At 44.7% G+C, this 25,000-nt stretch overlaps 1 protein-coding gene across 1 annotated transcript in view; it reads right to left on the reverse strand.

Moving 5' to 3' along the window:
* The window catches only part of slc24a3 (solute carrier family 24 member 3), a 65,139-nt gene that overhangs the window by 35,568 nt on the left and 4,571 nt on the right, over nucleotides 1–25,000 (reverse strand). Inside the window, exon 2 of the mRNA XM_030379917.1 lies at nucleotides 9,200–9,349. Within this exon, the coding sequence (XP_030235777.1) occupies nucleotides 9,200–9,349 (150 nt within the window). The remainder of the gene's footprint in view (nucleotides 1–9,199; nucleotides 9,350–25,000) is intronic.

Raw genomic sequence — 25,000 nt, forward strand, 5'->3', positions numbered from 1 at the left:
GAAAGAATGGAAACAAACAGGTTTTCTGTCCGTTGAACACAGTATTTATACGGTTCTATCGTACACACGCGTTCAACCCCTCCCTAATTGCCTCAGAGGATTCCAAATCTCCAGGTTCCAATTGAGTTTGTGGCCCTCAGGAGTCAACGTATTTGGAACCAGCCCCGTATTCAATTTAGCCAAATGCATTTCAGGGCGTCCCACAGGGCTCCATCCAAGGGATCTATTATTTTTCTTCCCCTCTTGGAGAAAGGCGTCTTCCAAAACACGCTCAATTAATATTGATTTGGCTCCAAGCGATTTAACCTCTGGGGTTCTTTGTGTTTTGTGTTTGTGTGTGTGTGTTGGTCCTGAGTACGCTCTATTGACCCTGGATGAAGACACCATCATTTCATGAAACCCCTGGTGTATTAAGCACAATTGTTGATCAGTAACCTTTTTCGAGGGGGCCAAGCTAGAATCACGGACCCTCAACATAAATCACTCCTGTCATTCCTCTACCATTCTGACCACTGGCCGCTAAAGTTAGCAATTAGTTCCGACGTATTGATGGAGGACGAGCACAGGCCATTCATTTGAAACCTTGTCTTAGTTTGGTGACAATGAAGGCTGTGTTTGAGGGAACGGTTGAGGGAAGGTGTCGCTTGTGTTTATAACCTGTACTGTAAGCATTGCTCGCTTTCATATTGTTTAAGGCTTTGTAATCACAAGAAAATACACCCGTTATATATTACTTTAAAGACTGTATGCATGCATTGGTTATGTTGTGGCTGAAATGCCAAAATAACTAATACTCCCATTTCACTCTCTGCCAAAACACGGGTTCAGCAGTTTGCATCATTTAGACCAGGGGTCTCAAACTCAACCTACCTGGGGGCCCCTGGAGGTAGAGTCTGGGTCAGGCTGGGCCGCATCAAGTATGCCACAAAAGAAAGTAGCACAACTGACCCAATCTAAGTTAATGATTGGGCTATAATTAGATCCCGTTCGCTATGTAATCGCTGACTGCAGGCGACATTTCATAGTGGTTGGTGGAAACCGCGACATTTTAGCGTCCTTTGGCTTTTGTCGGGACTCAGGACACGCAACTCAAAATGAGTGATAAAAATGTGTGGCAAGGGACTCAGCAAAAATGTGCGTTTGACAACAACACGGGGGCCGCACTAACACTAAACTTTGATGACAAGTAGGGGGCCACAAAATATCGCGGGCCTCAATTGGCCCCCGGGCCGCGAGTTTGAGGACCCTGATTTAGACATATCCTTTGTTTTATCAAGTGTATATGAATGAGATAAACTGATGGTAAATCTAATCCCGGGCATTCATGGAAATTCAGGACGCATGATAGGCAAATAGTTAAGCAGCACGTTAACATCTTTAAGCCTTGTTTTTCTGCATATCGAAAGTAGAAACAAAGCTTCAGACACACAGACACACAGACACACAGACACACAGACACACAGACAGACACACACACACACACACACACACACGGCTTATGCATTGGGACACCTGCCGGGTCGTTTGGCTTGCTATGACTATGCTGAGTAATATGACATTTAAGCCCTGCTTTCTGTTTGTGTGTAAGGCTGTGTGTGTATGTGTGTGTGTGTGTGTGTGTGTGTGTGTGTGTGTGTGTGTGTGTGTGTGTGTGCGTGTGTCTGTGTGTCTGTGTGTGTGTGTGCGTGTGTGTGCTTGTGTGGGGATGTTTGTCCCTAGAGTGAGGTGCAGTCTATGCATAAAATTACACCATTATGTCTTGTCTTACTGCTCCATACACAAGGAAGAGGCAAAGCCATCGTAGAAAACAGACGCAGACACTCGCACACACACCCACACACACTGGACACACACGAGCAAACACACGCACACGCACACACACAAACAAACACACAAATACATCCTCACACACACAAGTTCTAAATATATCAGAGTGCAGCTTAATCACTAATGTTTCTGTCTCTTGCTGTCGTGTTTTTGTAAATAATAGTTAGAGACTGCGTCAAAATTAATATTACAGTGAAACCAAGCCTTAGAAATATAGAGGAACTGCGGTTCCAATGTGAAGCTGCGGCTCCAAGGGGAAACTGATATGAGTGCGATGTCAGCTTAATCCCTGGAAGTTAAGGTGGACCGTTACCTCATTCTGCTGTGTCCAGGTCCATTCCACCATATACCCTCACAGCTCCAACTCAGGGGCAGAGGTGATTCATGGTTATTGATAGTCTGTGTTTAGTGCAAGGCTCTAGGTTGCTACATGTATAGTCCTGTTGAACACAATAAGAAGAGACCAAGAGGGATGACCATATAAATATATATGTATAAATGAAACAAATTCTGAATTCTTTCACCTCATGGTATATATTTTTTCCCTTTTGGATGATCAATTTAGATTAATTTCAACCTTGTAGCTTTCCGTATAAACTCCTACTTCTTAAGAGGCAACTGACAAACCTTAAAACAGCAGAAACACTCTGCTCTTCACTTTGTTGTTTATTATTTTGCAACTTAAGCGCCAAAGATGGTGTTTTAAAGAGGACACAGCTTTGGGAAGACGGAGACATAGGGCCCTATTTTAACGGTCTGAAACGTAAGTGAGAAGCGCCAAGTGCAAGCAGCTTTATGGGCGGTTCTATGGAGATGTCGCTAGTTTACCGGCGCAAAAATGACTCTTGCACCCGGCGGAAATCTAAAAAGGGTTGGTCTGAAGTAGCCTAATTACCCGTAGGTGTGGTTTGGACGTAACGTGCAATAGCGTGCAAGAGCCATGAGCGCATATGATATGCGGTGACTGTGGTTCTATTTAATGATATACGCAATACATTATAAGCATTGTTTCTTATCAGTATTGTATGCATTATCGTTATCGACTTGTGTTCCTAATATGCATGCGTCCCCTCGTTAATATACATTGCCACGGACTGTATTATGCGTTACGTGTTTAGTTTGCGTGTGTTTAAACAGATGGACGCACACACGCACGCCCGCATTCATTAATTATTTAATACATACACACACGCGCGCCCGCATTCACTCACTCGCTGTAAAACAATGTTTTCTCACGATCAAATCCTAAAAGTTATGGCCATGTACACAATGTCTGTGTCAAGCAAATATGTGTTTGCAGATACATTGACTTAAAAGTACAACTTATTACCGCTGTATCAGCTGTTCTTTCCCAAATAATTTACCAAGAATGTGTGGCTAGGTTGATGAGAGAAGCAAAGTGTGTGCGCGAGGTGCAAGCAACATTATGCATGCGCCCTTAAAATAGCATCTGAACAACGCGCCACTGACTTTAAACCAGGTATTTCCTGGTTTGTGGCGCAAGTGATTTCTGAAACTGCAAAATAGCACCAGGGAACGTTTGCGCCGGAACACGCCTCCTCCTTTCGCCGCACCGCCCCTTGGGGCGCAAGATCATTCCTTAATTTACCGACGCGTGTCGCAGGAGGGAAAAGAACGCTCTGCGCCAGTTGCAAACTAGCAACGACACGTGCCAGTGAGAAAGTCAATTGCGCCGGACGCAAGTTAGGGCCCATAGAGATAAATACATATAAAAAAAAAGTGTTTGTGTGTATGTGTGTGTGTTTTTTTAGTGACCTATTACAGATACGTTGGCCGATAATGTCCTTGCATAAATAATTTCATCAAACAAACAAATGCTTATAAACACACAGACACACACACACACACACACATGCACAGAAATACACTCCCACATGCTTATAAACACACACACACACACACACGCACACACACACACACACACACACACACACACACACACACACACACACACACGTCACACACACACACACACACACTCACACACACACATGCACACAAACACGCAACCACATGCTTATAAACACACACACAAACACATGCACACAAACACACAACCACATGCTTATAAACCCACACACATGCGCACAAACACACAACCACATGCTTATAAATACACACACAGACACACGCACACAAACACACAAACTACTTCCCGCCCAACTGGGCAGCATTCTGACAAGCCCACTGAGCGATAAATGGGCCGCAGGCAAGGTGAAGATGGTTTGGCGCAACACACACACACACACACACACACACACACACACACACACACACACACACACACAGACACAGACACAGACACAAACACACACACACACACACACACACACACACACACACACACACACACACACACACACACACACACACACACACACACACACACAAACACGTATTAGCCTCTCTGCTTGGCCAATATAGCAGAACATTAACCGTCTGCCTTGAGAAATAAAACGATTTCGGTCACACACTGCTAGAAACACAAATCTGCTAGTCCTAACCAAGTCACCGGCAATGGGCCGCGTCAAATAGGTGTGCATCAAACGATCGAGAGGTTGGCTGCTACATAATGAAGTGTGTGTGCACATGCGTTTGTGTGTGTTTGTTTGTTTCACAGTGGCGTATTACTGCAGTCTCTCTATATTGTAGGTGGGATTCTGAAATGCAAAGACAGCAAAGGAATACGTTGGGCAGTTCAACAAGATTGTGTGTCCTCTCAAGGCAGTGTGTGTGCGTGTGTGTCTTCTAAAGTTAGTGTGTGTGTGTGTGTGTTTTTGTATGCGTGCGTGCTGTCTTTGAGGCACCGCAAGCCCATGGGTTCTCTTTTGATCTGATCAAACATCCCTCAAAAAACGACCCCCACTCCCCCCCTCCTTTCAAAAAAATAAAAAACACTTTCACAACACACGACCATGACACAACTTCCCTTTCCCCGCTTTTCTTCTTCTGCTCCAATTAATTAAGAGAGCAAGGAGGCGCTGCAAGAACAGGAGCGCCACCCTTGAAATTACATTCCATTGGAATAATTAGATTATAATTAGAGCGAAAGGCGGAGGATAATGTATGGGTGATTAGGAGCGTCGCCACCATGGGGTGGCTCCGGGGCGTGAGGTGCAGGCTGGAGGAGACGGAGCAGCGGGTTATTGTGGAAGGGCCCTTGGAGCACCCGGAGGGTAGGGGGAAAGGGGAGAGACAGAGACAGAGACGGAGAGAGGGAGAGGTAGAGAGATGGTTGACAATAGTAAACGTTATTATTTGGAAACCAACGCAGCACCTTGTGAAAATGCATTATTTATCACAGTTCTGTTTGTCTTAGTGGGTATAAGTTTCGTGCATGCAATGGTGATTTCGTGTTTTTGAAATGGTAAAGTGGTTGTAGAGCATTCTCATCAGTTTGAGTTAGGTGATTATAAACACTGTTTGTGTGACTGCATGTGTTTGTGGGGTCAGGCCTGAGAAAACGAGCTACACATATAAAATAGGACCAAGCGTCACTGTGCTTTCTTTTCGAAGAGATGAATCTACTACAACAATAGATCGTTTTAAGGTTGGGAGAGCACGCTTCGTTGAAATAATCATATTTAATAGATAATATGTCACCCCAGACACCCGATGAATTCACAATTGATTCGGAAGTTAAATCAGAATAAAGAACCGCAGACTGCTGAGTGAAAAGTAATATTGTCTGTGATTTTATTCATTCAGACACTTTAGCTCCAGTGCGACATAGTTCCTGTCAGCCTAACGTCACTAGAGATACTAAAAGACAAAAAAGTCTGGGCTTTTCTTTCTGAACTGCCACCACCACCAGAACCGAAACACACTGCAAACTCTCGCTCTCTTTCTCGCTCTCTCTCTCTCGCTCTCTCGACTGGCTAGGGTTAGGCTGAGTTTGTAAAACGATTTCTTGATTGTTTTTCTGTGCCTGTATTGACAGGATGGTCAAGAGAGACAGGAAAGTATGTTAAAGAAGAGTGAGAATGAAGTGTAGCATATATATTATATATTGGGTTGACTGCTGTAGTTTTTTGGGTCATGTTCAATTACAAGCACATTCATGAAACTGCTGCTGGGTCAGTTAATAAAGTCACAATGTGTAAGATTGAGCCCCCCTCTGTCATAAGGCAGGATACTTTCAGAATTAAAACATCTCAGCTACAGTGTTCTGTCGACTCTACGGCAGGGTTTTTTGGGAGCCTCGATAGTACGATTGATTTAAACAAAGGGAGAGGAACCGGCTGGCCAGCATTTAATATTTGTAGAAAATATAATTCAAAGGTTTAGAATTTATTGATAACAATATTGAAATCAGCATTGATGAGCTAGTTGAAATGTTACACTTCGCGACTATAACATAACCATTCATATTTTCTATATTGCACCAGGTAAGATGGTTCCTTCCTTGTACAATTTAAAGCTTTAGTTTACTGAGAATCTCATTTAACTCTAAGCAAGATGGTTCTTGTCTCTGAAATGCACTCAATCTATATTGAATTGAATCTAATCAAATCGTAAATCGAATGGAATGATACGATTTCGGGAAATCAGTGGCAATACCAAATACCACCAGCTTTATGAGAATCTATAAATGTTTTGCAAGGGACACTAGTTACTTGTTTGTGTGTGTGTGTGTATGTGTGATTTTGTGTGTGATACTAAAGCCTAATGCTTGAAAAAGTAGTTGCTTATCTTTTTCGTACCCCACAGGAAATGCAAAAGAAGGGAACAGACGTGGTGGTGGAGAGGAGCCAAAACTACAAAGATGAAATGGAGGCGACAGAGAGAGAGATAGAGAGAAAGAGATTGAGATAGATCGAGATAGATTGAGATCAAGAGAGAGGGAGAGAGAGACAGCAGGCTTGGAAAAAAACACTGTGAAGATCTTTGTACTTAGAGCGAGAAGAAAGAAGCAATCCCCATTAAGGTAATTAGTGTTTCGGCAGACAAAGAGTGATTAAACAGAAAAAGGCTGTAAACTAGTCACTCGTCTAAATATAACTCCTCATTCCCCTCGATATGAGTGCACTTTCATGTGTATGTGTGTTTCTGTACGTGAGTGTATGTGCATGTGCGTCTAAGTGTGGTTATGTGTCTGTGTGTAAGTGTGTGTGTGTGTGTGTGTGTGTGTGTGCGTGTGTGTGTGTGTGTGTGTGTGTGTGTGTGTGTGTGTGTGTGTGTGTGTGTGTGTGTGTGTGTGCGCGTGCGTGCCTGTAATGTTTTCCTGCCTCTGAAAACAGCATGGATGGTAAAGAGGGGGTACGTCATTCTTGTATAAGAGTTATGAGTGCATGGGTTTTATGTTAATAGTTCAGGTTATGGAATCATGTGTGTATAATTGTATATGTGTGAATTTTAATTTGTGTGTGCAGGTGAATGCATGCGTAACACATGCCTGAATTGGATGTTTGCATGTGTTACTGCATGTGTTTATGTTGGTTTGGTCAGTGTTGCGTGCATGCATGTGTGTGTGCAAGTGCATGTGTGTGTGTGTGCGCACGTGTGTGTGTGTGTGTGTGTGTGTTAGGAGATCAAGGGTATGCTTGGCAGGACATCAGCCCTGTAAAGCCCCAGAATTCCACACGGAAAACCCTCCAACACACACATACACACACACACACGTGCCTGGAGAGAAAGCAAACATACTGCATTATTGCTTGGTGCTCTCAACAGGATAAAACAGGCAAACATACACACAAACACACACACTCAGACACAAACACACACAAACACACACACACTCCTCTTGCCATTTCTTTCGCCAGCCAACGTAGCTGATAAGATAAAATTTACCAGTCAAATGTAAAATTGAACGGCAATATGTAATAGAGGTACGTGCGAAAATTCATATTTTACTCTCCGTGGGTCTCCTCCTCGTTGTTGACATCAGGGTTGGTTTTAAAGAATTTCGTCACGGAAAACTGTTCGGCTGTTGAGTTGCTTTCACATCGATAGGTTATAGTTCAGTAGAGACTCGGTCCGAGTAATGGGTGAAGTTGAAACTTTCAGAATACTTACACACCGAAAGCGAACAAAACCAGAGCCATTACTCAGAAGCCATTCGAGAGCTCAGTTTACAAGGGGACCAGTTTTTGTTTGTTCGGACGAGTTTTATTGAGCATCCACACCACCCCAAACAAACCATACTATCAGGGGAACGGTTTCAGGTTTGAATTAAGTGGATAAAACAGCTCAGGTGTGAAATCACGGTTGCACAACCTAATGGTGACACCATCCTTTTTGCACCAAGGTTTAAGCTTTCCTATCACAAAGACTGGACGTAAATCTTACGCCTAGTAAGAAGCAGGCGTGAAGCCAAATCTGGGCTGTTTCTCCAGTAGCAACACTGCTTCACAATGGTGCGTATCATGTATCGTATTTACAACAAGCAGGCATTTATACGGTAGAATTCTTAGAAACAGAAGGAATACATTAGAGATATAAAACTAGGAGGCGCTGATTGAGAGGTTTCCATTCCGTAGGAGAGATCTGTTTGAACTTATTGAGGAGCTGTCACCTATCTTTAATAATTGACGAGCCGTCACCGAACAATTATTAAACGCCTCCGTGATTCCTTCCAGAGTTGACTGCTTTTTCTTGTTTGTTACAACATTGGAATGTTTGTGGTGGCTGCACAGCTCTGTTGAATGTTGGATCTCAATGTCCATTCAGTGGCCTTTTCTTTTCATTAGATCCTCCATAATGTTGACGCAAATTAATTGCAAATGAATCATCTACAAATTAGCAAGACGGCGGGAGATTGTTCTAAGACTGGGCGTAGTTAAGACCGGGCGTAGTTAAGACTAGGCGTGAGTTGGATGGTGCAACCGACTTAAGGTTTATTGTAGAGAATGGACCAAAGACCTAAGCAGTTATGACCAGGCTTAGTAAAGACCAGGTAGTGCGGCCCAGTCAACTCCTTCTTGTGATCGCTGCGAGTGTGTCTCTGGAGCGCAGTAGTCGTCTGTGCATTCAGTAAGGCACGTGCTTACGCATATTCAATGAAAAGTAAACTAGGGATGTGTCGATTTAGGTTCATTTTGCTCTTGATAGATCACAACCCATTAACCCGGTTAATCTTTTCAGAAGAAAATGCAGAGGTGAAATACAAGATAGTGGTGCTTTCCATTTGGTTCGGCGCTCCATTGCCTAAATGAACTTTCACGCCATGTTTGGAAGCGCCGTCCATTTAGAGGTGCTGACCTTTCAATGTTTTTTGATCTATATTTTCTGTTAGCTTTAATTTTTTTGCCACATTTTGATCAGGTGATCGCTTTTAAAGACGGAAAGTCTCAGACATGGCATCCGGGTGCTTGTTCTTTATGTGGTACAGCCTACATGCTCCTCTTACCCGGTTCAGTGCAGTTCTTGGATTCAGCCTCAGGGACGAGGTCTGAAGCGTTGTCGTAGAAGTTCTGGAGGAGGTGTCGGCTCTCCCACCTGGTGTCTCCGTTCCGCTCCTCCTCCTCAATCATCACCAGTGAGCTGGAGCCTCCATACCCTGCCAGCCAGACAGACAGACAGACAGACAGACGGGTTAGGAGGGGCAGCAAAAGAGATACAGAGGACATGGTTGAAATTCAACACTCCAGTGAGTCCAGCTCAGCTCCAGGAAGAGCATTAACGACGGCACCAGAGGTCCCAGCAGGAAGGGCCCTGGTGAACATCAATGAAATGACCTCGGGCCAATGTAACACTCAGCTCTTTAGCTGCTTCCATAGGATCCCTCCCTGTAAAGCCTCCCGCTTTCCTGTAGGTTTGCAATGGATGTGGTTTACATTAGAGAGCACAGAATTGCATCATCATCATCGTTGATGCAATAATTATAATCCTCATCATCAAGACGAAGAAGATGAAGATGGAGCTGAGGAAGAGGCGGTATTCATCATCAAAGAGCTGGAACCACAGAGTTCAGCGGAGAGCGAGATGTACATCGCCAGGCTTGGTCGTGTGCCGTCGTTCTCGTTCCTCTCCTCCCTCCGTCATTTCCTCTCCTCCCTCCCCCTTCATCCTCTCTCCCCCCACCCTCCTTCCCTCTTCTGTCACCCTCTCCCTCTCCCTCTATCCTCCTCTCCCTCACTCTCCTTCCTCCCTCCCCTCTTTCAACCTTCCCAACTCCCTCCCTCCCTCCCTCTCCTCTCCATCTTCCTCCGTCCTCTCCTCTTCTTCCTCCCTCTCCTTCCTCCTCCCCTCTTTCAACCTTCCCAACTCCCTCCCTCCCTCCCTCCCCTCTCCCACAATTTTCTCCTCTTCTCCCTCCCTCCCTCCCTCCCTCCCTCCAGCCCTCCCCTCTCCATCAGCCCCCCTCCTCTCCTCCCTCCCTCCCTCCAGCCCTCCCCTCTCCATCAGCCCCCCTCCTCTCCCCCCCCTCCCGCGTCTCCCCCTCCCCTCGCTCTCAGGAGGTATAGGGCCTGATGAGGCGTACAGCATCTGACGGCTGCTGGGACCGCCATCCTACGGCTGGCATTAGTGCGTCAGAAGCGCCGTGCCGAGCGCAATGCTTCCACTGTCATCTGGGTCATGGTCTCCTGAAGGGACCCCCACTCCCATAGCACCCCCACACACACCACCACCACCACCACCACCACCACCTCCTCCTCCTCCTCCTCCTCCTCCTCCCCCTCCTTCTCCTCCCTGTCCCTCCTGTCCTTCAAAGCAACAGGGGCCCCCATGGCGGGGTGTGGGGGGCGGGGGCTGCAGTCTATAAATAGCATCAGCGTGGATATCTATATACACACACACACACACACACACACACACACACACACACACACACACACACACACACACACACACACACACACACACACACACACACACACACAAACACACCGACACACTGACACACGCACACAAATACACACAGCAAAGGAGTGCATCGAATTAATTTTTGAGGATGCGCACTGGGAGGTGGTCGGCGGTACAAGGGGAGACCAGAGAAGGGATTTGAGCCACAGCTCCTGCTCGCTTCGTGACCTTGAGGCTGCGGGATAGGCTATTTTTAGCACAGACGCGGTGGTGAGACGACCTTTCGCTCCATGACCTTATACACAGACCCGTTGCACTGTGCCTCTGTGTGCCCAGTGCCCACATTGTATTGTCCTACATGATATATTTACGTTACACTTCTCAACATTACATTTTGAACGTGACGCACTCTTGAAAAGTAAAAACATCTGGCAAAGCGACAAACTAATGTAGATTCCATACAACAATCTGATGGTATAGTCATATCTGTCTCAACCGGTATCCAGGTGTCTAGAAATCAGTGGCTAATGCAGCCCAGTGCAAGTAAAAATGTATGCACTGCTAATAGCTCTATCCCTGTCAATAAATAAATTGCAAAATGTGCACTGCTTTCAAGAATGCTGATGCGATCAGTGGTATCACTCGATGTTGACTTGACTGATGTGCAGTGTGATGACTATGGGAGTTTATGTTTACCAGAATACTAGTGCTACCCTTCTGATATCTGGGAAGACAAGATGAATATAATTTGGAGATGAAATAATTCAATGAATAATGAATAATTTAACAGACTGGTGTAGGCAAACTATCGCTGGGATAAATGTATAAAAAATTAAAAGGATTATTTGTAAGCTCAAAAAACGGAACAAATGTATTTATTGATATATTCGAAGATCTAGAAGGGTTTTACTCATTGACGTATTTAGCATCTCTTTCAATATTTAAATAAGAATAAATATATATTAAAAATTCTACATACTACTCATTCCAGGTTGGATAAAAAAGAAACAGGAATAGAAAAATAGCAGTTGTGTGAGTTCTCATTGGGGGAATAGCGTATACTGCCGTGCACTTTCATTAATCTTTTGCACAATGTTCATACCAACCATTTCCTTTTCGATGATTAGCTAGGTCTACTCTTATACTAAGGGAGCAGTGTGTCTTCATAACATTGAAGCCCTGTCTGAACCGAGTCAGAGCAATGAGTGAAAGCCCCTGGCGTCCACGGAGCATCCTTCGTGGTCTCCTAGTTATTAAAATGACATTAGTAATGAAAAGGAATTAAGGATCAATTGCTTAAAACACGATTCTGCAGCATTTGTCTCCTCCGGCTCCGATTCAGAAAGGGAAAGATTTGCACTATGAATGAATAAGAAATTCTACAAACATTTTGGTATTCGTTGGGAAACCTAACGGTATTCCGAATATTGAAAGTATGTATTGCGGCAAGCCCTGGTAGATAATCAACAAGCCTGTTCTATAAAGCAATCTTCTCCTCTTCTCTCCCACCTCCTGCTGTGGACCAGTGAGTGAAGCCGATTATTTTGAGGAAAGGAGAGAGTAGGAGATAGACATGTCAATGATTTATTCCCTCTATTTGCCATGTTGTCATCGCCTTGGAAACAGATGAAAGATTGCAATACGTTGAGGGCAGCATGGTGCTATGGATGGTTCTAGCTAAGAGGTATAGAGCGACATGCTCATTGACCCAGTCAATATCTTTTACATATATATATATATATATATATATATATATATATATATATTCAACTACATAAACCTATCTCCTTGTTGTATTGAATCATCATGGAAGATTTCAAGATGAAACATTTGGTTGTTGATGATGAATTTGGGTAAGCACAAGAAAGAATGAAATACAAGATTTAGCATAGTATTACACATCATTGAAATAGTATTAATAATGCCATGGTCAACAATATACAATATTGTACATTGGGTTTAAAATGTTTGAATTGATTTTGAATAAATATTGTGATGTAATTTCATATGAAGATTTATATTCCGCTTTTGTGGTGCTATTGCTTATAATAATAGATGATTCCATATGGGCCAGCTCTAGCGTGTGTGTATGTCGTTGTGTCTGCGTATGTGTCTATGTGTTTTTCTGAGATCCTATATGTGTATGTGTGCAGTGTCTAAACACACCAAGTCGGCTGCTCACAACCTCAAAACACCTCAATGAATTCTCTTGTTATTTTCTCTCTCTCTCCCTGGCTTATCTCAACCCTTACTCGTGCTCGTTCACCCCAGACTATCTCTCTTTTCTTGCCCTCCATTAGTGGAGGCACAGAGTGCACAGCAGGAGGCAGTGTGTCTTTCCCCCTGACTGATCGCAAACACGCGCACACACACACACACACGCACACAAAAGTCAAAGACACAGATACACACACATAATCACGCAATCACAGACAGAGAAACACATACACAATCACATACGCGCAGATGCTAGGTGGTGCACACACAGGAACACACACACATACACACACACACACACACACACACACACACACACACACACACACACACACACACACACACACACACACACACACACACACACAAACACACACACACACACACACACACACACACACACACACACACACACACACACACACACACACACACACACACACACATACACACAAACACACACACAGTTTATGTAGCTGCTTCTGTGCCCAGAAACGCAGTGCAGACAGAGATCGGGCGTATGTTATGTTTGGCCAGCGATCCACTGGACCAGAGTGCATCGACGGTGATGTGGTTACTATGGCGATGATGTGACATGGACGTAATGGGTGACATGGGTTGGGGGATGGGGTGGGGTGTTCTACATCGTAACAGGGAACGGGAATACGTCATAAGCGCATCATAATCACATCGCCATCGTCATCGTCCTGAAAGCAGTAAATCGTCCTGAATGGAACTGCGATATAAGACCTCGCCACAGGGCTGAATGCAACCATCTTATTACAAACACATACACACACACACACACACACGCACACACACACCTCATCTCACTTTTAAGCCCTCACTTATTCCCAGTCGGTTCAAAGATGTACGATTTATTTTCTTCTTTAAAAGCATTATAGCCAGGCCAGCGGTTTTGCAACCAAGCTCTTCATCGGTCAGACCGAAAAGGTGAGTCCTGAGCTGTTTTTTTTACAGTGTGAAAAAAGTGTGCGTGTGTATGTGTGTGTATCTATGAGTGAGAAAGAGAATGGCTTTAAGCGAGAGAAAGGGTAGAGTTTAAATGTGTGGAGCAAGAGAGAGAGAGAGAGCGAGAGGGTGAGAGAGAGAGAGAGAGAGAGAGAGAGAGAGAGAGAGAGAGAGAGAGAGAGAGAGAGAGAGAGATAAGGTTACTAGGTGACAAAACGTGTGTTCTACTTGGAGCCAGATTTCTCCTAGATCTCAGACTGTATGGTGTCAGCCTGCCAAGATATGAAGATACGCTGACCCTGCAAGACGGCCACCACAGAGATCTAGGCCAGCAGTGTGTGTGTGTGTGTGGGTGCGTGTGTGTGTGTGTGTGCGTGTGTGTGCGTGCGTGTGTGAGTGGCAGTGTGTTCAAACACGCTTGCGCTACTTTGTACATATGGAATGCTTCGGGAAAATGGGGGAAATTCCGGAACAACATGGGAATTGGAAAGAAGGTCAGTTAACCCTTTTTTCATTCCTTCATCCACACGTCCATGTCCTTGACCATCTCACCATTAGTTCATGTACCCTCGACTCTCAATCAATCTGTCTCTCTTTCTATCACACACACACACACACACACACACACACACACACACACACACACACACACACACACACACACAATCACACACACACACACACACACAAACACACACACAATCACATACAGTAGAGTCGTCAGCACCACCCGCTGTGTCCTATATCACCGCTGTCCTCTGTCTATAGGGCCCAGCCAACCCCATACCGTCACTTAGTATGGCCGCCCATCTCTCCCTGGTTGTCATCCATAATTAGGTGCTTTATCTTCATTAGCTGCCCGTGCCAGGTGTGTGTGTATGTTCCTTGGTGTAACTGCACACTTGCCCATGGTAACCGTGTGTGTATGCTTATGGATCTGTGTGCAACGTGTACCAGAGATCACCCATCACACGTCTAACTACAGTACAAGTGCCTGTGTAAGTGTGCGTGCGTGTGCGTGTGTGCGTGTGCCTGTGTGTGCGCGTGCGTGCGTATTTACATTTTTGCTAGAGCCGAGTCCCCTGAGAAGGGATGAATCGAGAGGCTTTGCTATTAATGGCTGCTGGAACATGGCACATGAGAGAGCAACAGCATTAGACGTCATATGAAGCACTCTATCGAGGCTACTTTACTGCTCCAGCCCACATCGTATTCCAGAGTACACTGGCTGGTGTGGATATGGAAACAATTATGATTTGGAATTCATCAGTGAAGAAAATTGTAGATGGAAAACAGGGTAGTAATTGATTGATGGATTGATTCCTCTTTTTCGTTTTCATGTTTGCTACTTTTTCAACCCTTGTATTTTCCATTCATCTATTAGTCTTGTGACCACCATCCATTTGTCAATCATTCATACATTGAAAGATTGGTCGATCTATCCGTCAACATACATCCATCATCCATTGATCCATTCAACCCATCAATCATCCATCAATTGATCCATCATCAGCTGATCAACCATCTATCCATAATGTCTTGACTTTCATGTTCCCTTCCTTCCATCATTCCTTGTGGATTCACGTCTCCAGCGTCAGATCAACTCCCCTTCCCCTCCCCCCCTTGATCAATAACTAAGGGTGACGGCAGACTGTGGATCAGCAGGGATCAGTGTGCTGTAAACTAGCAGCTGCCCACACGCACACACACACACACACACACGCACGCACGCACACACACACACACACACACCCACACACACACACACCTGAGCAAATACGCTCTCTCTCTCCCCCTTTCTCTCTCTCTCCCTCCTGCCGCCTCCTTTAACAGCAACAGACACATTCACGCACATGCACGCCAGCAGGAGTCAAGCATTTTCACATCGATTTGTCAATATGGCGAGGGGATGTATGAAGTTGGCGGATTGCGTACTTGATGACCGTGCCTGGTCAATTCCATACTGTACAAAAATTCACATGTGACGGAGAAGTCTAAGTATGCAAAGCTCTTTGTACACAGTGTGTGGATGGATGGCGCTTTGATGAAAGCGACCGTCATGGCTTTGTAAAGGCATTATGTGGACTGGGCCCCTGCTTTGACCGAGGGCTCTTTCAACTTCAAGGATTCACATTGATGTTCATTCATTCTAAAGTCAGTGAATGAGTGAGTCGGGGGGTGAGTAACTCCATTAACACAATCAAGCCTGGAGCCTCAAAAAGACAAGACCGACGTTTTCCAATGAAAGGAAATCTAACTTTGAGAACTGAACATCCGAATGCTGCAGGGCTGATACATGGTAAGTATACACAGGGTCTGCATGTGACCGACAAAACAGACGGGGAGAAGGAGTGTGTTGGTTGAAATGAAGCTGGATAGGAGATAGCTGTTGAATGTTTCAGAACGAGCATCTCCAACACACACACACACACACACACACACACACACACACACACACACACACACACACACACACACACACACACACACACGTGTGTACAGTATTAGTCCCTATCACCTCTGCAGTGTTCCGATGACGAGAGACTCCATGGTTATGTAATCGGCCTGGATTGTCCAAGTTGCCCAAGAGCAGATAGACACAACATCTATTCCCAAATGGCAGAATATTATTTGCGTGTATACGTGTGTGTTATCGCCAGTGTATCGCCATTGTGAAAAACTAACACTGACCACAGCATGGGCTAAGTAAGGGCGGTTGCATGTAGATAAAACACCTGGAGGATTTCATATGGACTTGGTAAAACAAATGGATATCAGAAAGTACTACAAACGACCCAAAAGCAAAACAAGGTACCTGCCTGACACTGAAAAGATACACAAAGAATACTGCAGTGTCTGTATAATGTACCGCAACGCAAAGTATATGCATATTAATCATGCAAATCACATAAAGGCGCAGAAGGAGAGGGCTGAAATAGAACACAGCAATCATCTGGCTTTCAAAGTAAAAGCCTGATATTTAGACCGCCGTTTCCTGCAGACTTACAATTACAATTGTACTGTTTGTGTTGCTGTAAACTACAACCTTGCTTGCACAATAAGTCATGTTTACAGTCAGATTGATTAATCACAGGCTTACATGTGATTACAATTGGGAGATGGGAATGGTTTATCGCTGTCTTGTAATACATTTCTCACAATGCTAAATGGTATCCATGGTTCATTTGTTAACGACATGACACAATGCTACACAGAATACGCTTGCTTTGTTTGGAGAGAGAATAGGGGGTGGGGGATTATTGAAGCTTGAATAGGTATATGAAACCCATGTGCAAAAAAAACAAGATGGCCGCTCCTGAATGCATCATGTTTGATACTGCAGGAAGTGTATTGAGCCAGGAAACATTGTCGCTTGAGCCACACAAGGTGAACAGGCTGTTGTTCTTGGCACTATACCTTGGCAAGCAGCCTGCACACCTCTTGGCCAAAAGTGCACGTCCACATGTTGATCTTGGAACCCCAAGCGCTGCTCATTTAGGGCTGATATTCATGTTGTTGAAAAATACAACATTGTTCTTTTTGTCTCTCCACTGCTTGCAATACAAAGTCAAGTCATGTTTCATTTTGTAAAGTACCTTTATGGGTAACACTCCACCTGGATAGTCTAAGGTTGAGCATGAATTTAGTATCCGTTGAGTATCAGCTATCAACATTATGTCAGTTAAGCGTAAGTCGACAATCACTTGATTTTTGATTTCAGAAAAGCATACGAATAAAGAATGGACATGACAAATACTGGCAACAATGAGACAGCATGAGTCCATATTTATACAACACTATGCTACTAAGTTAAGCATTTGCATGCGGCCCATTTAATCACAATCTAGAGACCTATGTATTAAACAAGTGGATCCGAGAACCACATACTGATGGTGATTGCAATTATCATTATCAATTATCATCAATTTGTTCCTTTAATCAGTTCAACAGCTAAACATTATGTCCACGTTCATTACATGTATATCTGTTCTGTTTGGTGATACGGTTTCTGTTTATTTGACATGTTGTTTGGGAATGGGTGAATGTAAATCAAATGGTTTGCGGACACGTTTAACCAGACCTCAGAGAAACACAGTTGGAGGGATGCCCAAAATGTCAGCCGCTGATGTCAACCCCAGAACAATCGTTTTTAGACAAAAGCCTGAACAGAGCACTGCGACGGAGCAGCACTGCAGCCACGTATCTTTTTGCCTCTGTCCTTGCGACCAAAACCAATACTCTGAATTCAACAGATAACCTTAAACAGACCAGTTTAAGATTATGCTCTGTATGCTCTCTGTGCCACACACACGCAGACACACACACACACACGCTATTATTATACAGTGAATAATGATCATTCTCTGGATAAATTGGCAGTTCCACTCATTATCTCCGAGGCTGAGATGATAGGAAGATGGATATCTGGGGTGTTTTTCGCCTTCACAAAATAAATAATATTTACTATTCTAATAATGAGTGCTTCACTCCAACTCTGTGAGCACACACACACACACACATACACACGCAAACACACACACAAAAAAATACAAGGGTGCTTGTGAACGTGATTCGATCGTTTCTCTGTACGGAGCAGCAAATCCGACGGTTTGATAGATCCGATCTGCGTAATTAAAAGCCTTAGCGGGTTTCCATTGTGCTCTGCTAAGTGCCGCCGTGAGGTGCAGCCAGAGTGTTGCTATTGTTCCCGCAGAACAAAAGAGGTTCTATAAGGGCCAATCACTGCAGGGTCCTGCACTCATACTGTCACTCACCCACTCCACCGGGCCCCGCACAAGACTCCGTAGGCTCCCCTTGATGCCTGGACGAAGCTACCCAGACGTGCATCAAATAGCTGGGAGATAAGATGGCGGGCGACAACGTCGAACACACACGGTTTAATGTTTGGATTTTTATCTGTACATCTGGCAAGGACATTACCACTCAACACTAACACTGTGTCGTATAAAAAGAGATGAACACCAGACACTTCTAAAGCCCAAGGCACACTGCCGTGTCGCTGGAAGGACACAAAATACGTTTGTTTATCAGAATTTATAAAATTGACAGAATTTACTAACTAAATTGCGCCCATGTGCTTTGGGCGCTAAACTTAGATATTTTTTCCCTGCTTAATAATTTCACTCCTGTGAATGCCCACACGGTACACTTTCATAATCATGTTGTCTGTCCGTGGCAGTAAACACAGATGTGTCCACAGAAGTGGACACATCTGCTGATGTGTCCACTCGGTGACCCTAATGCCCTGCTCAACCACTGGCCTGTCTAGGCACAGAGCTGTGGTGCAGACAGTCTTCTGACGACTAACAGCCATAGACGTCTTTGTGCTCCTTTTGGCCAGGTGCTGCGATCCAGCATGCACCGTCCATTAGGAGGACATCAACCACATATCACATAAAACCTCCAGGATGGCCTTACCCACCACTGAAGATACATCCAGCTCTGTTTCTGCAAAGTGTCTGAGGATGTCTCTTGACAAAGACGTCACCAACTCGAAACTACCTGTGTGTTTGCTGATGTGACTTGTGTGTTTTTTAAGCACTAGATGAATACTTTTTTAAATAAACTACCAGTGAAGCAGAGCCATGTGAGACTTGGGGAACTGCTGAAAGGGGGCAAGGGACTCTTCAGTAAAGCATTGAGATCGGGAGGACTGCACATCACCAGGGAGAGGTATAGTAAGGCTCTCTGCCAAGCTCATAAATCAAACGCCTAATGAGGACTTTTATAGGGTCTCTCTCTCTCTCTCTCTCTCTCTCTCTCGCTCTCCCTCCCTCCCTCCCTCTCTCCATCCCTCCCCCCCTTCTTTTTCCCCTGTCGGACATTACAGTCCTACAGGTATAGCCTTAATATAAAATATAGCAACCTATACCTACCTATACAATTAGCTCCTGTTTATTGTGTATTAAGGATTTACTTTTGGAGTAACAATGACTCACAGTGACAATTCACTTGAGTTCAATGAATCCAAAATCAATCAAAATGAATGTGAGGACATTTCATATCATTTTAATGCTCAAGTGGAACCAAGGGTTTCCGAAAGAGAATACATGCTGGGATGTGTGTGAGCCAAATGTGCCATCATCTCCCACATCAACGTAGAGGGGGATATAAGTGATGAGCACAGGAACAAGTCAAGGTGAGCAATGGAACGGCAGAGACAATCATGAGGAAATGAATATGGACCAGTGTTACACGGAACAGAAGGGGGCAGAGAGTGTTACTTATACATCGCTCAGGATGTTTCTGAAGGATGAAGATCCCTCTTGCCCCTCTCTCTCCCGCTCCACCACTTTGTGTGTGTACTTGTGTGTGTGTGTGTGTGTGTGTGTGTGTGTGTGTGTGTGTGTGTGTGTGTGTGTGTGTGTGTGTGTCTCTCCCTCTTCAGTGTTCATTATTCTCTCGGAGCTCAGTGAACATCCCAGAATACACACGACGGCGGAGGAGACTAAAAGGAGCGCTGGGCCCAGTGATGAATTAGCCTTGGTGTATTTAGGGAGCAGGAGAGCGTCACCAAAGGAGAGGCAGCGAGAGAGAGCGACAGAGAGAGAGAGAGAGACAGAGAGAGAGAGAGAGAGAGAGAGCGACAGAGAGAGAGAGAGAGACAGAGAGAGAGAGAGAGAGAGAGAGGGAGCGAGAGAGAGAGAGAGAGAGAGACGAAGAGGGATATGGAGAGGGAGATACAGAGACGGAGGGAGAAGGAGATGAAAAGTGAGTGACAGAATGACAGAAAGAGACGGGGAGAAAGAAGGGGAGGGAGAGAGATAGATACAGAGAGAGGGAGGGAGAGAGATGAAGAGTGATGACAGAGATATGAGGTACAAAGGTGAAAAGAGGTAGAGCGACAGAGACAAGGATTGAGAGAGAGAGAGAGAGAGAGAGAGAGAGAGAGAGACAGAGAGAGAGAGAGAGAGAGAGAGAGAGAGAGAGAGAGATAGACGACAAATAGAGACAGCGGGAGATAAAGACAGAGAGGGAGGAAGAAAGAGGGGAGAGCTATGCGAGAGAGAATGAGAGAAGAGCGAGGGCTGGAAGAGAGTGAGGAAAAGAGAGGTAGAGACACAGAGGGCGAACATAATGGTTTGTAATGTTTAATCACAGATAGATCTAATACAGTCCATGGCCCACAGACAAACTCACTGACCCTGGCTCACACTTGCTCATCCATCAACACAAGCTCTGTGTAACATCCTGTGTGTGTGTGTGTGTGTGTGTGTGTGTGTGTGTGTGTGTGTGTGTGTGTGTGTGTGTGTGTGTGTGTGTGTGTGTGTGTGTGTGTGTGTGCGTGCGCGCGCGCGCGTGCGTGCGTGTGTGTGTGTATCATGTGTATGTGTGTGTGAGCACACATCCGTCGTTGTTTATCTCCAGATTTAATGATAATGATTGAACATGTGAGGCGAAGCAGATACGACCAGAAATAAAACAGAGATAAAAGTTGCTAACAGACTTGTAAGCACAGACCTGGTTTTGGCTGTCAACTGAATGTCCACATTTCTAGAGAATGAATGTGTAGACTCTAATGCCACTAAAATGTACACTGTCATACATATTGGTTATTCGTTTGTTTGTAGCTTAAAAAGTGCTGCCAGTTCCCGACATTTTGCAGATGTGTTATGAATAGGCTATGTGCTGGCTGTGATTGGGTGTTCTATGATAACGAGACCCATACCAGTGTCCAATCAGGGTCTGCTTCAGCTTGAAATAGTAATCAGGCACAGTCCCTAGGAACCGTTTGAATTCAACTGCCCATTATATATCTTGGTGTGTGTTCTGTCCAGCACAGGTTTTGGGTAAGAATTCCACCAAATGTCGCTGGGATTTAAGAAGGAATACTGGACCACTTGCTTCTTAGGCATGTATTAAAGGGAATGGTTTACACCCCCACACAACACATGACATAATTGTATACTAGGAAGCCTTCAATAAAGTTGTCAAACATTAATCCCATGGTGCATAATAACTATCTTCAGTCTAATTTGCCACCCAGGCCCTCCTCCACAGTAGCCTTTTCCCCGTGGAGCAGCACCGCCATACAGCTCTAAACTCTGGCTGCCTTTACTTCTGCTGTCTGACCAATAATTATAAAATCCTTACCCTAACAAAACCTTCTCCAACCTAGGATGTTCGGTTCACATTTTCTAAGTTCACATTGGAAATGAACCATCTCTAATCGGGTAAAAAATCGAAATATATTTTGGGAAATGCATTCACACCAAAGACTCCAAAGTCTTTGGTGTGAACTAGTGACCAAAGACTCATTAGTAGTATGACAAACCTTGGCCACATCCTTGCTTAGTTTAATTCCATGCTCTCCTCCTGTAAATCACTTGCAATTAACTTGACAGTCCTCTTGAGATCTTCAGAATATCTATGTTTTTTGTATTTGTTTATCCTTCCACTCTTCATGTGTACTGAAAATTAAATGTCACAGAGGATTGATGTCAACGGTTAAAGCTAGGAGCCATTTCTCTCACATTAAAGCACCACTCAAACTCTTTGTGTGTGATACGTTTTCTTTGTGTCTGCTCTACCAGCGTGCGTGTGTGTCAGAGGGCCCCCCTGCGGTTATAATGGATGGTATGGTATTACCAAAACAGGAGTGTGTTCATTCACAATGGCAGAATGAGTACTTTGAGTGACTGCAGCAGTCAGCCTATTGTGTCAGCCAACCATGGGGCCACAGCAGTAGAAGCCTCAAGAGAAGACACATTTCACCATCACTAGGACAGACAACGTTGTCTTTACTTCTAGTACATATAGGCTTATGGGTAGGGTTGTTCTGCAGCAACGCTGTAATTAACTTATTTTGATCGTTAGGTGCATGGAAATCCCCCTTCAGTGGGTTTTGTTTTGTCCAGTTATATCAATGCTTGAATTGTTCACCAACAAAAAACAATGATTCAACCGATTAATCAATAAATCAATGAACCACTCACAAACTTATCAACCAACCGATCGACAAATCAGAGTCAATTCATCAATATATCCATCTGTATACCCAACTATTCAACCACCAATCCATCTCTACTCTCACACATACCCACACACACAAACAGACATAGTAACACACACAAACACAGTAACAAAAACACACATCGCACCACAACACAACATTCCAAAGCAGCAACACACCGCAAAACACAACAAATATCATGCATCAAACTCCAATCCATCTGTCCATCCATCAATCCATCTTAACTCTCACACACAAACCCCCACGCACACAAACACACTCACACACAAACCCCCACGCACACAAACACACCCACACACACACACCTAGACACCAACACACACACACATACACATACCACTTTTCACCCCCATCCCCATACACAAACACACAAACACAAACACACACACCGCTGTTCACCCCCCACATCTTTCCCATCAATTCCAGTCAACGCAAGACTAAATGGTAAGAGATATACACTGAGACAGGAATGAGGCCAACACATATTTCCCTGGGATGTAAAGCCTGTAGTTATGACAAGCCCTATTAGAGTATGGCCCGCAACAGGAGAAAACACACAGAGCCATATATCAAACCCCCAGCTGGCTGTCACGAGGCCCGCGAGCAGCCAAGTAAATAGACACGGAAAAGGCTCCCATAATGAGGTGCTCCTGGACGCCACCATGCACGAGAGTACACACCTGATGGAGGAACAGCAGAGAGTGGGATCTACTGCACACATACACACACACACGCAGGCAGACACACACACACACACACACACGCACGCGCGTGCGCACACACACACACACACACACACACACACACACACACACACACACACACACACACATCCTTGTCGGATGCAGAACTGTGCTGCTGTCTCGAGCCGTCAAATTGAAAAGCGAGCCCACCGTTTGAACATTAAGTTTGATATACAATGTACATGGGAGCATGTGTGTACACCGTAGCCATGTATGCACATGGCACACTGAATGCATCTCAGAGGAAGTATGATGGCCTGGAAGACAATCCATAAGTGTTAATGTAAAGAAAACTTCAGCCACCTGAACACTAATGGAATGAAAGCTCATCCATGGCAGAGTCACAGGTGTACACAACCTGCCTGCACATCCACAAACAGACATCCTCAAGAACTCAGACTCACACTGACACACACAGCCCATGAGCTCAGTCGTCAAATGTAAAATCCGTCCAACGTTGACCAGTGCAGATGTCAGTATTATGGTGTCCTCAGCAGGAATGTTTGTATTTGGAAATATTTGGCCAAACAAAATACACAAAAAATACGCATTAAAAACTGAAGGAAGGAGATGAGGAGGGCACTGGAATGTGTTTGTGTGTGTGTGTGTGTGTGTGTGTGTGTGTGTGTGTGTGTGTGTGTGTGTGTGTGTGTGTGTGTGTGTGTGTGTGTGTGTGTGTGTGTGTGTGTGTGTGTGTGTGTGTGTGTGTGTGTGTGTGTGTGTGTGTGTTTGCAGGAGGGGGTGTCACAGGCTGAAATAATGATGTGTGGGGGTCCTGAAGAGACCAAAATGGAGTGTGATAGAGAAAAAGGAAGATATAGAGACAGAAAAAGTGATAGAGAGAGTGAGAGAGGGGGAAATAAAGACAGAAAGAGAGAGAAGGGAGGGAATGAGAATAAAGATGAGAGAGGGGGAGAGTGACAGCTAGACAGGGGAGGTGGTGGTGTGGAGGGGCCGAAAGAGCGAGGGATAAAGCAGAGAGCGGGAAAGAATGAGAGAAATACAAACAGACACAGATAGTAATGAGCAAGAGGCGTATGGTGGCGAATTGGGCGCACGGGGAGATGGCGAGATACGATCAGAGAGACAGAGAGAGGGAGAATGGTTGTTTTTTAGTGGTGACCCAGATGCAGCTGAATTAGATGCAGCCTGTGTATGTGTGTGCTTCAGTGTGTGTGTGTGTGTGTGTGTGTTTGAAAGTTGTGTACTTGAATGTGTGTGTGTGTGTGTGTGTGTGTGTGTGTGTGTGTGTGTGTGTGTGTGTGTGTGTGTGTGTGTGTCTGTGTGTGTGTGTGTGTGTGTGTGTGTGTTTGTGTGTGTGTGTGTCTGTTTGTATTGCGAATAACAAAACAAAACATGTTTTTGTGGATGAAGTAAAGAGCCAACAGTCCCTGTAGAGGGGTACAGAGCAACAGAGCGAGAGACGCTGAAGAAAAGAAAGAAAGAAAGAAAATAGGAAAGGAAGAACGACAGAAAG

The sequence above is a fragment of the Gadus morhua genome, chromosome 15, assembly GCF_902167405.1.
Source record: "Gadus morhua chromosome 15, gadMor3.0, whole genome shotgun sequence".
Taxonomy (NCBI): Eukaryota; Metazoa; Chordata; class Actinopteri; order Gadiformes; family Gadidae; genus Gadus; species Gadus morhua.